At 37.1% G+C, this 16,918-nt stretch overlaps 1 protein-coding gene across 1 annotated transcript in view; it reads left to right on the plus strand.

Moving 5' to 3' along the window:
• The window catches only part of FAM184B (family with sequence similarity 184 member B), a 136,806-nt gene that overhangs the window by 77,982 nt on the left and 41,906 nt on the right, over positions 1–16,918 (plus strand). The window contains exon 6 of the mRNA XM_074229732.1: positions 1,320–1,430. Coding sequence (XP_074085833.1) covers positions 1,320–1,430 — 111 coding nt within the window. The remainder of the gene's footprint in view (positions 1–1,319; positions 1,431–16,918) is intronic.

Raw genomic sequence — 16,918 nt, forward strand, 5'->3', positions numbered from 1 at the left:
TGCCCTCCCTCTTCACTTTTTCCTCTTATAAGCTTCCTTCAAGATTCAGCTCAGGTGACCACACCTCCTCCTTAAAGTCTCCTGTTTCCCCTCAGTTATTAATCTATGTATATGTATGAGTGTGATTAAGATAGAATTAGAGGTTAGATGTATACTTTCACTGGGAACTCTTAGATCAGCTCTGAAATTCATAATCTTAGAGGACTTCCCAGTACCTTCAGAGCTTACGTAATTTACTTGTCCAGGCTCCTGTAGCCAATCTGTGTCAGAGATAGGATTTTATACCAGGGCTTACCTGCATTCAAAGCTAGTTCTGTAAGATTATTGAACATAAAATAAATATAAAGAGAATAAATACAAAGCAATTTAATATAAGCTAGTTTGGGAGGGACAGTACTAACAAGGGGGTTGGTAAAAGGATCAGGAAATGTTTCTCCTAGAAGGTGGTCTAAAAGACTGTTTATGTATTGTAACTTCCCAGTAGAATGTAAACTTGTTGAAGGCAGGGATTCTATCATTTTCATCTTTGTGTATCCCCAGCACTAAACACTGTGCCATAGTTGGTACTTACCTAAATACTTATTAAATTGGAGTGAACTGAATTTAGCTGAATTTTACAGAGTCAGTTCCCATTCAAGGCAACAAATCCTCCTTTGACTGAGTGTTTCAGTAGTCAGCAAAGCAATCTAAAAGTCATGACTCTTAGACTTGTGTTGGCAGTGGAGACACGAACATCTTGTCTGATGTTCCCTCACATGCCAGATAGAAAAGGATGATGCATTGGGATATGAGACATGTAAGCTCACAACATACATAAACACAACACTAGGGGCTCTCCAGACAACACCCAGGTCATTTGTTCTGCTTGGTCTCTTCTCAATCCCATGGAACATCAGCCACACTGTTCACACTTCTGGCCTCTCCTACTTTTTGCTCCTAGTCACCTGATTCTCCCACTTGGTCTTCGGTTTCTGTCCTTCTTAGAAGGCAAAAAGTTATGATGGAAAGAGCATTGAATTAGAGTTTTGACTCAGAGTGCCAGGACCCCATGTTCTCTGACACTTACTACTAGTGACACCTTGAAGAAGTTAATTTACCACTCCAGGTCTTAGTTTCTTTGTCTGTAAAATGAGAAGGTCTGTTTAAGTGACTTTTAGTTCTCAATCTAGGATCCTATATCCTGTTCCATCAACTGTGCATCTGTCCCTTATGGTGCTGCAGCAGAGCTGGCATCCTGTCACTTTTTTCATGCTCCTTAACACATTTGTTGGACTATGTTTTTGTACCTTCTGACTTTGAATTATCTGAATCCTGTTTAGGAGGTTCAAAAACAATTAGAGGAAATGAAGAAGAAATCTCAGAATGAAATGAAACGACTGGAAGAAGAGAAAGCTTCCCTGAATATGAAGCTTCAGGATTCTTTGCTTGAGGTAAGTTCTCCTCTTAAAAAACCGCTATTAATTGGAATATGCTGCAGAGTGCAGAAAGATAGGAGGGCTCTGGTTATGGGATGTGTGGGAACGGTCAGACATCCCAGAGCCTGCCCTGACTCCTTTACCCTGAACATCCCTGGCACAGGACAAGAGGGCTACAGAAGGTATGTCACCCCTTCCTCTTCTACCTTTCCTCCATATGAACCATCAAGCTTTTCTTTTCCATCATCCAGGACCTGGTCAATGTAGAGGCTTAATTCATTGTCATTGAAAGTAACTGTTTAATTAGAATGAAGGAATTGAGTATGTTGGCCAGGCTTTGTGTAATCACCTGAAATATTTTAAAGAGAAACAGAAAAATTCAGAAGTGTGCACAGACAGGACATGGATAATTTCCCTGGCAATCCTTTCCATTCCTAGAAGTATCATCTTTCCTGAAGATCACACTGCAATCCAAGATATTGAATTGCCAAAAGTCCCAGTTTACCATAAGATAATGCAAAAGTTGGATTAAGAATCTTCTCATCATTCAAGGATCTTTATTCTAATGGAATGGAGAGAGAAGAAAACTAGAAGTAGAGAAACCTGGGTTCTACTCATAGAATTATCACACTGTCTGTGTTCTTGCCTTAGGTGGCAGAGTCTCCTTCTATTGCCCTTGCTGGACAACTAGGGTAGGTAGAAGACATTCTTAATGGACATCTAAGAGCTGGATCAGAAAACCACTTAATCTTTGAGCTTTCAGTTTCCTCACCTATAAAATATATTCTCTGAGAAGACCTAAGTGAACTAATGTGAAAAGATCTAAGCAGAAACCAGGGGAAACAATATAAACAATGCCCATAAAAATCTAAGTGGAAAGAACAACAAAAATAATTTAATGCTCTATAATTATTTTTAATCATTTTCTATTATGAAATAGAAATATCAATCAATGTGAACATTTCCAAATATAGAGTAAGTCAAAAAATGAAGATTACATACCCCAAAAAAGCTTATTTTAAAAAATCTGCTAAATTTAATATAGTAGTAGGGAAGAATGAATGACTAAATCATTTTAAAGCATTTTCTAATGTACAGATTATTTTGTTAAATGATGGAAATGCAAATAGAAAAGAAGACAGTCTCATAAGCAACTCACATACTGATGGCAGAAACAACCCAAGATGAAGACATCCTTTAGGGTATAGTAGCAAAGAAGAGAGTAATGTTTCTCCTTTAATTTCATTTCCACTGACAAAAAAGAGTTCCTTATGTTGAACTGTTTGACAATGCGAGATCATGGCTGTGGAAGGTGAAGGAGACTGGACTGAAACAATGTCCAGGTCACAATCAGGCATTTGTTTTAAACAGCTAACATCAGCTTATGCAACTGATTTTTTTCTCCCAAAAGGTGAGAGCCAAGTAACAACTTCTGTTTAATTTGTTATTCCATTAGTTGGTTTCTCTTCATTAGAAGTTTGACTGTTTAATAAGCCCCAGTCATTAAAGAAGGATTTCTTAACCTGATTCATGGAACCTATTTTTTAAAAAATATTTTAATAACTGTATTTTGACTTCCCCAGGATCACACAGCTGGTAAGTATCTAAGGACAGATTTGAATTTAGGAAGATGAATCTTCCTGATTTGAGGCCTGGCATTCTATGCATTGCACCTCTTTCAAACACCAATCTATTTTTTTTTTAACTAGAATCAAATTGTTTTGAAAATTATTGTTTTGTAGTCTAATTTGAGATATGGTAATTAATGAAAGGCCCCTTTGCTCCCACTTCTTTTCTTTTAATTTTTAAGAAATTATTTAAAGCAATGGGATTAAGTGACTTGCCCAAGGTCACACAGCTAGGCAATTATTAAGTGTCCGAGGCCACATTTGAACTCAGGGCCTCCTAACTCCAGGACTGGTGCTTTATCTACTGCACCACCCAGCTACCCCCTGTTCCCATTTCTTTTCATTTTTTTACTTAAGATTCTTGGCCTTTTTTGACTTCATACTAACTTAATAATTTTTTTCTAGTTCTGCAAAGTAATTCTTTGATAGTTTGATTGGTAAGGCATTGAGCAGGTAAGTTAATTTGGATATTGTTGTCATTTTTATTATATTGATTCATTCTACCCACATGCAATGAATATTTCTCTAACCATTTATGCCTATATTTATGTAAATTGTAGATTGCAATTTTATAGTTTTTGTGTGTATCTTGGTAGGAAGGTATAAAGTATTTTATATATTTTATAATTATTTTAAATGGAACTTCTTTTTTCATCTTTTACTGGATTTTGTTGGAAGTAGAAATACTGATAATTTGTGTGGATTTGTTTTATATTCTGCAAGTTTGCTGGGGTTATTGTTTCAATTAATTTTTATTTAATGCTTTAGAATTCTTTAAATTTGCCATCTTAACTTCAAAATATGAAAGTTACTGCTTGTAACTTCTTCCTTCTCTTCCCTGTTCAATTCCTCACCTCCTCAGGGCCAAGCTCTCTATGTCTTCTTGAGTGAAATTGTTATTTTGAAAAACTCATCATACAAATGTGCTTAATGGAATGAGGTTCTTCAGGACCCTGCCCCAATCCCCAGTCACATATATACATTTTAACAATAATGTAGAATAGAGAAGTCGATGCTTGGGGGTACATGGGGTACATGATAGATATCTTTTAAGCAGGCCTATGGAGTAGGTCACTAATCAACATCACAGACAATCCAGAGAAAGCTTCTAGCATCCCCTACAGGCTGACCCACTGAGTAACCACCTGAAGTAGGCAAGGCCTCTAGGGATTTCAACACTGAAGGTCTGTGAACCAGCCCCTTCCCCAACACAAGACAGACACTAAGGAAAGGGCCCAAAATGAAGAAAGACCAGTATAAAGTGGGGTCCATTGAATATTACCTTGAATACAAGGATCCTAACTCAGAGAGGACTAGAGCTTCAGAGGAGACTATGAATTGGTCTTCACTCAGAAAAACTTCTTAAAAGAGATTAGAAAGGAGTTTAAATATAAAATGGAAAAATTGGGGAAAGAAATGCAAGAGAAAATGAACATCTTACAACAAGAAGACAAATCCTTTGAAAATACAATTGGGGGGCAGCTAGGTGGCTTAGTGGATAAAGCACCAGCACTGGAGTCAGGAGTACCTGGGTTCAAATCCGGTCTTGGACACTTGATAATTACCTAGCTGTGTGGCCTTGGGCAAGCCACTTAACCCTGTTTGCCTTGCAAAAAAAACCCTACAAATAAATCAAATTTAAAAAAATATACAATTGGACAAGTGGAAAAAAGAAAATGATTCTCTCAAAAACACAATTGGGCAAATGGAAAAAGACAATAACTCCTTCAAAAAAATAGAATTGACCAATTGGAAAAGGAGATACAAAATATAAATGAAGAAAACTCTTCCCCCTAAAAAAAGATTGGAATCTGTGAAAACTAATTTTCATGCGATACCAAGAATCTGTTAAACAAAATTTAAAAAAAAAGAAAGAATAGAAGAAAATGTAAAGTATCTCACTGGCAAAACAACAGACTTGGAAAACATATTCAGGAGAGACAATTTAAGAATTATAGGACTTCCTGAAAACCTTGAAGAGAAAAAAAGCCTAGACTCCATACTTCAGGATATAGTGAAGGAGAATTGTCCTGATATCCTGGAACAAGAGGGCAATAGAGAAAACACAACTGACAGAATACATCAATCCCCTCCTGAAAGAGAACCAAAAATGAAAACACCAAGGAATATTGTGATCAAACTCCATAACATATTAAGGGGAAAATCCTGCAAGCTGTCAGAAAGAAACAATTCAGATATCAAGTTGCCACAATTAGGATTACATAGGACCTGGCTACATCAATATTAAGAGATTGAAGGGCCTGGAATATGATATTCTGGAGAGCAAGGGAGCTTGAAATGCAGAGAAGAATTCATTATCCAGCAAAACAGCCTTTTCTTCCAGGGAAAGGATAGACATTTAACAAAATAGGAAACTTTCAACTTTTCCTGTTGAAAAGACCAAAACTAAACAGAAAATTTGGTCTTCAAACAGAAGATTCAAAAGATACATGAAAAGGTAAAAAGGGAATTATCCAATAAGATGAAACTGGCTATATCCCCATCTGGGAGAAAGATTCTCCTAACTCTTGAGAATTGTAACTCTGTTAGAGGGGAATATACTTAGCCAGAAGTAATGGACACTCATGACTTGTCCATGCTTCTGATGGAATGATTTAAAAAAAATATTTCCTTAAAAAGGTAGGACAGTAAAGAGACAGGAGGAAGGGGGAGACTGAATGGGGTAAATTATATCACATGAAGAAGTGCAAAGGACCTATTGCAATAGAGGAGTAGAAGAGAGGAGGTGAATCTTACTTTCCTCAGAATTGGCTCAAAGAGGGATCAACACACACATTCAGTTGTGTTTACAAACTTATCTTACCTTCAGGTATTAAGAGGGGAAAGGGGAGGAAGAAAAGAGGAACTGACAGAAGGAAGGGAAGGGAGACAGGGGAAAGGGAAAGAAGGAAAAAAAGGGAGAGGGGTTGGACAGAAGAGAGCAAACACACTGAAGGAGTGGTATTCAGAAGCAAAATACTGGGAAATAGGGACAAGGTGGAAAAAAAGGGGAAACATACAAATGGAGGGAAGATAGCCTGGAGGGCAATAAAGAGGTAATAATTATAACTTTGTATGTGAATGGGATGAACTCTCCCACAAAATGGAAGTGGATAGCAGAGCGAGTGGATTAAAAACCAGAATCCTACAATATGCTGCTTTCAGGAAATACATTTGAAGCAGAGAGAGATACATACAGAGTAAAAATAAGAGGTTGGGCAGAATATATTATGCTTCAGCTGAGGTGAAAAAGGCAGGGGTAGCAGTCCTTGTCTTAGACAAAGCAGCTGCAAAAATAGATCTCATTAAAAGAGATAAGGAAGGAAATTATATCCTCCTAAAAGGCATCATGGACAATGAAGCAATTTCAATACTAAATATGTATGCACCAAGTGATATAGCATCCAAATTCTTAGAGAAGCTGAATGAGTTACAGGAAGACATAGATAGCAAAACTCTACTGGTGGGAGACCTTAACCTCCTTCTCTCAGAGTTAGATAAATCTAACTATAAAATAAGCAGGAAGGAAGTTAAGAAGATTAAAGAATGTTAGTAAACTTAGACATGATAGACTTTTAGAGAAAAATTGAATGGGGATAGAAAGGAATATACCTTTTTTCTGCAGTACAGAGCATCTACACAAAAATTAACCATGTACTAGGATATAAAAACCTCATAATCAAATGAAGAAATGTAATAAAAATCAAGTGTAATAATGGGCCATGGAGAGACACCTAAAACTAATTGGAAACTAAATAACCTCTAAAGAATGAGTAGATCAAACAACAAATTATAGAAAGAATTAATGATTTCATTCAAGACAATGAGAATATTGAGACATCATACCAAAATTTATGGAATACAGCCAAAGCAGTTATTAAGGGATCTATTATATCTCTAAATGCTTACATGAATAGAAAGAGGAAATCAATCAACTGAGCATGCAACTAAAAAAAAGTTAGAGAAAGAACAAATTAAAGCCCCTAATTAAATACCAAATTAGAAATTCTAAGAATTAAGGGAGAAATTAATAAAATCAAAAACAAGAACACTGTTGAATTAATAAATAAAATCAAGAGTTGGTTTTATGAAAAAACCAATACAATATTTATCTTTGGTTAATTTAGTTTTTTAAAAAAGAAAAAACCAATTTACTAGTATCAAAAATGAAAAAAGTGAACTCAGAACCAATGGGAAGGAAATTAAAATAATAATTCAAAATTTTTTGCCCAACTCTATGCCAATAAATTTGATAATCTAAGTGAAATGGATGAATATTTATTAAAAAATTGCCCAGGTTAAATGAAGAGGAAATTAAATACCTAAAAAATCCCTATCTCAGGAAAAAAGAAATTCAACAAGCCATCAATGAACTCCCTAACAAAAAATCTCCAGGGCCATATGGATTCACAAGTGAATTCTATCAAACTTTCAAGGACCAATTGTTTCCAATCTATATAAACCATTTCTAAAAATGGGTGAAGATGGAACTCTGCCTAATTCCTTCTATGATACCTATATGGTGCTGAAGTCTAAACCAGGAAGAGTCAAAACAGAGAAAGAAAATTATAGAACAATTTTCCTAAGGAATATGGATGCAAAAATCTTAAAATATTACCAAAGTGATTACAGCAAGTTATTATTAGAATAATGCACTATTACCAAGCAAGATTTATTCCAGGATTGCAAGGTTGGTTCAATATTAGGAAAACTGTCAGCATAATTGACTATATCAATAACAAACCTAACAAAAACCATATGATTATCTCAGTGGGTGATAAAAAGCCTTTGACAAAAAATAGCACCCATGTCTACTAAAAACACTAGAGAGCATAGGAATATACCCATGATGTCCTTTTGGGATGCTATTGGTGGGACTAAAGGGGACAGAAAGTGAGTAGAAGATAAAGATTTTTTTTTTGATGATGTTTTGTCCTTCATCCTCAAAGAAGACCATGACATCAGGGAGGTGATATAGTGATATGCACATGAATTGGATTTGAGTGAGGGGGTGCTGTGCTAAGTGACCAGTCTCACTTTCTCCTCCAGAACCATTTGGGTCCAGTGGCTAAATATGAATCAGGACAACTAAAGATGGTCCTGGATACGAGGCAATCAGGGTTAAGTGACATGCCCAAGGTCATAGCTAGTGAGTGGCAAGTGTCTGAGGTTGGATTTGAACTCTCATCCTTCTGATTCCAAGGCCAGTGCTCTATCTACTCTACCACCTAGTTGCCCCAGAAAAAGAAAAGGAGAGAGAGGGGCTTTCAGATTCAACCCTCTGCTTGGAGGTAGAATTCAGGTATGGGGGAGAAGGGAAATTCCAGGAGAACCCAATCTGATAAAAACAAAGTGACTTTGAACTTTAGGCTAAACTGACTTGGTTAGAAGACTAGAAAGACAAGAAAGTCAGAAACTGAGAGAAAGAAAGTTTGGGTCTCACTGTATTGTAATACAGACTCGAGGTTACCTGTTGGAACTCAACAAACTTGTGAATTTTCTTATTGTTATTTTTTCTTTGTATATGTTTCCACAAACCTCCACCCTTTTAAAAAAAACAAAAATTTTTATATTTTTTTCAGGAACAGTAGGGGCTAAGGAAAGAACTTGCCTTTGTTTCCTACAGGAAAGGAAGTAATGAAAAACTTATAGAAGGAAAGAAATAGCAATTAGTGATCTGATGGGGTTGCCATCAGCCAATATCAAGATTTGCAAGTAGAAAAAGAAGGGAGCAACAGGGTCTACTACAAAGCTCATGGCAGAAATGCTGAGAACCCGCCATACTGATATTTCTCTGGTCTTAGTGAATAATTACTCAGATTTTCCATAACACCTGTGATCTTGTCAACATGAGTGTTCCCCACAAAACACAGCTCACAATTCATCTATCTTGATTGATTCCCCACCTCCACTTTGCCACAGGGAAACTCCATCTTCTGGGTCTTCTTTGATTATTCTTGACCTCAATAATAATATTAAAGGAGCACAGGGACTGTCCAACAGTTCTTCTCCAGTATTCCTTTTAACTACCCCATCTTCTTTTTTTCTGCTTATACATTTCTTTGATGATACCCTTTCCTGCTGTTTTTTGTCTTTCCTTGTTGGTGATGGTTTCAGCCTCCTTAAACTTACCATGCTCTTCTCCCTTGCTCTTCGGGTGATACTCAGTTCTCTGGTTGGTACTCATTGTTAAATCTATGAAGAATGCAGTGTTCCATGACTTGGAATCACACATGAGGAGAATAAATAAATCAGCTTATTAGGATCTGTATATTGCTTAACATAATAAATTAACAACTGTAGAACTGACTAACCCATGGTGGATGATTCAATCCACTTAAGAAATGTATATGAGAAATATATGAGCCCAATATATGAGAAAAGAGTAGAAAGAATGCTGAACTTGGAGTTATACTAGTTTCAGTAGTGGCTCTTCTACCTGTGTGACCTTTAGTCAGATTTAATTTATCTTGACTGCAGTTTCTTCATCTGTAAAATGGTGACATTGGACCAAGTGACAATGAGGGACCTTTCCAGCTCTAGATCTTAGATCTGAGGAGTTTATGATTACAAGTCATATTAATGACAATCCAAGGGAGATATTTAATCATGAAGTGAAGTTTTCATTTTTCAATAATTCTACCTCTGCTCCCTTAGGTTTAAAAGCTGGAGGATTTTATCCACCACAATAAAAAATAGCGCCAGAGAGCTCAGGAGAGAGACAGCAGAAATTAGATTGCAAGCTCTGCAGAATTTGAGATCCAGGTAACCTCTAACATTTTGTGCTTTAATTAAGGATATTTCTTTTCTCCATTTCAGCACTTTAATATCTCCAAGGACACATGCTGAGGTTAACAGACTTTTCTTTCTCACCACAGCACTTCCAAAGTGCTTACATAGAAACTTTCTCTTACAGAATCCATTTGCAAAAACCATGAAGCACATAGGGTACTTGGTAGCTACCATCCTACTTCAGAAGAGAGCAAGTCCTTTCTCCATATGGTTCTCTCAAGTTTCCCCTTCCTCGAGAGCAGAGACTATCTTGATTTTTAACTTCATATCCTAGGACTTGGTGACAACACCTAGTATCAGGAGTTGCTTTAAAACATTTATTGAATTGAACCAGAATTATCTCCTCCTTTGAGAATCAAGAATTTTGTAGAGAGAAAGAAAACCATACCCCCTTCCCCATGATTCAATTCTATTTCACATATTACATTTTTGGAGGGTTGGGGTAGACCTTTGATTTCATCGCTTTGGGGGAGCTCTTGGTATGATTGCTCTCTCCAGGATGTAGATCAGCAACTTTCATATGTGACACCTAGCCTTAGAGTGATTTGTACAGTCAATACAATGGCTATATATGATAGGCAGAACTTGAGCCCCAGTTTTCCATATTTCATGGAAAATGAAATACTTCATTTTTTAAAAATAATTTCATACAAATATTTCATTTTTATCCACTGTACCACATTGCCTATTAAAAACATATATGACTGAGGTAGCTAGGTGGCTCAGTGGATAGAGCACCAGTCCTGGAGTCAGGAGGACCTGAATTCAAATCCATCCTCAGACACTGAATAATTACCTAGCTGTGTGACCATGGGCAAGTCACTTAACCCTATTGCCTTGTACTCTTCTCAAAATGCCAGTCCACCAGATGACTGTTGCCCAGAGAAAAGATTGTGACAACAGCCAACCCAATAGACCAGGCAGAGGATGGCCCAGCCCTCATCCTCCATACTGAATTTGCACATGTAGAGAGAGACTAGGGGAGGCTTAACCTTAATCTTTACTTTGAACAGATTAGTTTAAAAACCATAAGACATAACTGTCCCTGTCTTCAGAGGTAGCTGGTGGCACAGTATATAGAGTACATGGCCTGGAGGCTAGAAAATCCATCCCAAATTCCAATCCAGCCTCAGAACTTATGAGCTGTGTGACTCTGGCTGAGTCATTTCACCTCTGTCTGCCTCAGTTTCTTCAACTATAAAATGGAGATGATAATAAAAGCACCTACTTCATAGGGCTGTTGTGAGGATCAAATTACATGATATTCATAAAGGACTTAGCAAAGTATCTAACCAACAGTAAGCACTATATAAATGATTGTTTCCTTCCTATCCCCCTCCCTAGGTAAGCCCCTTCACCCCCTTTCTCTGTCCAGCCACAGGGATCTTAGACTAAAAGGGGATCAGGGAGAAATGCAAAAAATTAAAGGTTTTAGAACTGTAAGAGACTTGAGAGGTTATCTAGTCAAACCATTTAATTTTAACTGAGGGAAAATGATTTCTTAAATCATAAAGTGACAGTTAGAAATCAGATCTTCAAACCAGGGCCCATATCTAAATGAACATTCTCTTCTCCTCCTTGAGGTGGGAGATGATGAGGTTAGAAAGGAAGGATCAGGTCGCTTTTCAGGGCCCTAGGTTGTCCTGACCTGGTGGTTCTGGAACTCGATGATCTCATGCTAATCCAACAAGAATAATAATTACTGATCTTTATGTAGGTCCAATACTTTATTCTTTTTTTCAAAGCACTTTCACACATTATATTTCATTTGATGCACACTACAACCTTGTCAGAGTGGAAACATCTTGACAGGGTCATTGAAACATGTCAGAGTTGATGAGAGACCCCTCCCCCCTGACATCTTAAATAAGGAAATATCAATTACAGATAGATAATAATCATTTATATAACACTTTTGTTGATTAATACCTTTTACTTGGACATTTTAAAAGGTCATAATTAGTTTCCAATATATTCAATATTATCACCTCATTGATTTCTTGTAACAAAAAAAAATTAAGCAAATGTCATCCTTTAAGGTTTACTTTGTTCACAACAACATTATGGTGGAGACACTGCAGCTGAGGATGAAAGAGGTAAAACAGTTTGCCTGTGCTGGTATATGTTATGCTGGTTTTCATATTTGAATTTTGTAACTCTTAAGTTTCATCGTCTTTCTTTTGTTTTAGAAAATCTGAAAAATGTACAAGGCAAATGACCTGTTCTAACTCACTCCCATAGCAATTTAGTGATGGAGATGGAACTAGAACTGAGGTTTTACTAGTCTCATGCTTTTCCCACTACACTATTCTTTTGTAAGAACTATGTCTTGAGATCAACAAAAAATTTAACAAATATCCATGGGCAAAGCCCTGTACTAGGTTTGTGAGAGAGATAAAAAGACAAGAAAGGATCCCTAGTCTCATGAGTGTTTCTCTGTGGGTCCTGGATTTTTGCTATTCTGCCTAAAAGAGCTCAGCAATAGTAATGATAGCTTCTGTTTGTGAATGACAATCCTCCTCCTCCAAAAAGTTAAGTAAACAAGATCCTGGTCTAGTTCCATCCTCACTGAACAACATAGGATCCAAGTCCAGTGAAACTTTCATTTTATTCTCTTGGATCAAGTTCCTATATTTGATACTAATTTCAGCTTAGTCCAGTCATCAGTGTGAACTTCTACTCTTGGCAACAATTTTTCCATTTGGAAACATTGAAAAGAAAATACCTTGGGGGAGTAGGGATGCTCTTCATATCCAATCTGGTATAGAAATAGTCAGGGAGCTTGAGCAGCTGGGGTGCACAGAGGGAGGGACTGGAGCATTCCTAAGCTGCCTCTGGCACTACCTTCCTTTGCAAGGAGGATCTTCAAAATTATTATTTTCTTATGAAAATTATTGCTGCCACATTAAGCCACAATCATTTTCCAATATTGAATTCTCCATTATAATAAAAACATATTTAATCAAAACTCACTAAGAGCATTACATATCTAAACCCATTATCTTTTCTCCAGAACCATAATTAGTCAATATGATTAATCTAAATTCCAAACATTCCATCTCTGATTCTTTTTGGTCCAGCTAGTCTGTACATAGCCCTTTGATGCTCCTATCTTATGATCAAAGAAACTGAAATTCAGATAAGTTATAACTTATTCATGCTCACAGCTAATGACTGGAGGGTGTAGCAGGTCATCTGTCTCCAGGGCTAGCACCCTTTACACTATCCCTTGCTGCCTCCCCAGTCTTTGTTGTCTGACATGAAACCACTGACCAGGGCTACCTCTGCATCTCCATCTGCTGAGCATAGATGTGGGGGATAAAAAGAGGCTGTCCCCATTGCTGTAGAGAGGAAGGAAGAGTCCAAAGAGTCTCATGATGAATGAGTTTTGGTTTATTTGACTAAGTTTTCACACATACACACACATACGTAAGTATTTATTTAAGGAAAAAAAATTATTTAAGCTTTTTTTAAAGCAGCACTAGGACTTTGGTTACTCAGTATATGTCTCTGCTCTTTGAATCTTTAACTATCCCTTCAAGGGATGGGCAACATGCTTCATCACTGGTCCTCTAAAATGATCTCGAAATTGTTTCTCTCTACAACATTAGGTTTTACACATTTTGTCTGGGCTCTGCTCACTTCCCTTTGCTTTGCTGTCAATTTATATTTCAAGAGTCTTCCCTATAGTCAGTTAAATCCAGCATTCCAATGAGTGTGTTCCCATCAGTTATGAATGTTCTCTATTACCATACAGATACTAATCTATCCATATATATATATACATATATATATATATATATCCCTCCTATTCAATTCATGTTGACATTGATAAATGCTATAAAAAAATCATGACATCTGATGAAATTCTAGTGCTCTAGTTTGCCTCCCTAAGTGCTGGGGTCTTCCTTTCTGTCATTCTAACATTGCAATGATAGCACTGGAACTAGGCCTATTCATCAATTATCCCTCTATCTGGAAACATGACCTACTCTTATCTTTTTTCCCCTACTCAGATGTTTTCTTTTTTTTATTTTTGCAAGACAATGGGGTTAAGTGACTTGCCGAAGCTCACACAGCTAGGTAATTATTAAATGTCTGAGGCCGAATTTGAACTTAGGTCCTCCTGACTCCAGGACCAATGTTCTATCCACTGCACCACCTAGCTGCCCCCACTCAGATGTTTTCTTTGAGGACTCTTTCTGTACTTTTCTTTGAATTTGTGTTGCATCCTCACACATGTGCCTCTCTATTTTGGCATCAGTTAAACACACCATTAGATAAGTACAGTGATTATGACAAGAGCAGATATAGTACTTTTGCCAGGGCAGTCAGGTGGTGCAGTGGATACACTGGGCTTTGAGTTCTTCCTGAGTTCAGATCTGGTCTTAGACATCACTAGCTATTTGATCCCGGGCAAGTCACTGAATTTTGTTTGCCTTTATTCCTTGTCTTTAAGATGAACTGAAGGGGCAGCTAGGTGGCGTAGTGGATAAAGCACCAGCCTTGGAGTCAGGAGTACCTGGGTTCAAATGCGGTCTCAGGCACTTAATAATTACCTAGCTGTGTGGCCTTGGGCAAGCCACTTAACCCCATTTGCCTTGCAAAAACCTTTAAAAAAAAGATGAACTGAAGAAGGAATTGGCAAATCATTCTAATACCTTTGCCAAGAAAACCCCAAATAGCATCATGAAGAGTTACATGTAACTGTAGATGACTGAACAACATTACTTTTGGCAGAGTGCTCTCCTTTGAGCATAAAAACTCATAAAAACTCTGGGAGGTAGGTACCATAATTATCTTTCTAATTTTACAAATGAGGAAACTGAGGGTTAGAGGAATCTTAAGATCACAGATTATTAATTGCCTGAGATGGGATATGAGAGTTGAGCCTTCCATACTCTAAATCTAGTACTCTAGCCACTATGATGTTCTGCATCCTATATAAGGTCACAAGTATGATTCCTTTTGGAATGTTTGTCAAGTGAACCTGCAAATGCCTTTGAATCTTTCCTTTTCTCAACCCTGAATACTTATTGGCTTGGCATGGCATGATTATTTGTAGATCTTTTGCCTGGAAGATGAAGAGTTAAGCTTCTAGCTTGGTTTTAAAAATAAAGACAACAACAACAACAAACAACAACCCTGTCCCTGAGCTATTGAAAGCATGGTATGGGTGTGTTTGTTTGAAGAAAGTGTGAAGGGGTGTTATTAATAGTGCTCACACTATTAATATTCCAGGCTTCATTCCACAGATGAAAGCGCATCTGGAAATCCAAGAACAGGCTGCCTACCCCAGGGAACTTGAGATAGAGAGAACACAGGATCAACACAAAGAACCTAGAACTTATTTTTTGCTGAGGGTTTGATAGAATTCCAAAAGAAACTGAACGACTAGAAGAAATCTATCCTTGAATTTTAGGGGGAAAAGGATGGGGGGGGGGGGAGAGCCTCTGGTGGAGTTACCAATAAAAAAAAAACTAAAGAAAAGAGGTTGGCAGAAACATTTTTAATGCACAGAAGAGAAACACAGAGAGTCAAGGTTTCATAGACAATCCTCTTCTGTTCTACTTTATGTTTAGAAATGCTTATTTTTGCTTTTGATTAATTCCAGAATTTTTTAAATTGCTAAATAAGTAGCAGAAAAGGGAAAATTAGGCTGCCCTCAGGGGTTGGGAAATCAAATAGCAATTTAAGGTTGGAAGGGACCTCAGAAATCATTTAATATAGCTCCTTCATTTTGGGAAACTGAGGCCCAGCTAGATGAAGCAACTTGACTAAGTTTACACTGAAAATGAGTAGTAGCTAAGATAACAAACTGAGTCCTCTGACTTCAGATCTAGGCCTCTTTCCCCTGCACTACATTTTTGAGAGAAATAAGACCACTAAAGCCTCTTTCTTTAATTGCCTCTCTCCCCTTTTTAAACATTCATTTTTTTTTTAGTTTTTGCAAGGCAATGGGGTTAAGTGGCTTGCCCAAGGCCACACAGCTAGGTAATTATTAAGTGTCTGAGGCCAACTTTGAACTCAGGTATTCCTGACTCCAGGGCCAGTGCTCTATCCACTGTGCCACCTAGCTGCCCCTTAACATTCAGTTCAAAATTCTCTTTCATTAAGAAGGCAAGCAGTATGATACCCATTATTCATGTAAATTCATCCAAAACATATTTCCACAATTTGGTTGTTTTCAAAGCAAGGAAGAATAACCAATACTCAGTCATCCATTACATTCTAGTCCTAGGTCCACCATTTACTTCATGTCTTTGCCAACTATTTGAATCATTTTAAACTTTAGTTTCTCTTTTGTGAAGTAAATAAGTTATACTAAATTATCTCTAAAGCTGCTTCCAGGTTTAAAATTGTATGATTTACATTTTTTGGTGGAAAGAAGGGTGATTTTATTCACATTGGAAATTCCCAGTATGAAAATTTCATGTGCCAAGGTAAATAGTCACCTGCTGGTAAAACTGGTTGTCTTAGACAGTTGTCTGAAGCACTAAGAGATTATGTAATTTGTCCTTGCTTACATAACTGTAAATTGTTTGAGGGAAGATTTAATGAGGATTCTCAGATCCTCTGAGTCTCAGTCTATCCATTCTACCTCTTATGATGTCCACATACTTGGGGAACATTCAAACATCTAGTTCATCTTTTCTATGAAATTTTCAAGGGTTAAAGTCAGAAAAGGAACTACAGAGATTCACTCACAGGTTTTCCAAGTGATAATTACAAAATCCAGAGAAGGTAAAATTATGCAGCTAGTGTCCTTGGATCATCTTTCTTTTTTTAGTCATAGACCTAAAAGCTTCCATAGAGGTCAAGTCTGAACACATAGTATAAAACTTAAAAAAGAAAAGTGAACATTTGAGACCAACTGGAACTCTGAAGAAAGAAGGAAATTTACTTTGCTACCCCTTGATAGAATGCAAACTCATTTTGGGCAGAAACTTTCATTTTTATATTATATCCCCAGTGTCTAGCACAGCTACTTACGCACTTGCTCAGTAAATGTTTACTGATAGAATTGGTCAGGATCCATGGAACACTTTTTTTCTTAACTAGACATGATTTCATTGATGTAAA

This window comes from Macrotis lagotis, chromosome 3 (genome assembly GCF_037893015.1).
Source record: "Macrotis lagotis isolate mMagLag1 chromosome 3, bilby.v1.9.chrom.fasta, whole genome shotgun sequence".
In the NCBI taxonomy this organism is placed as follows: domain Eukaryota; kingdom Metazoa; phylum Chordata; class Mammalia; order Peramelemorphia; family Peramelidae; genus Macrotis; species Macrotis lagotis.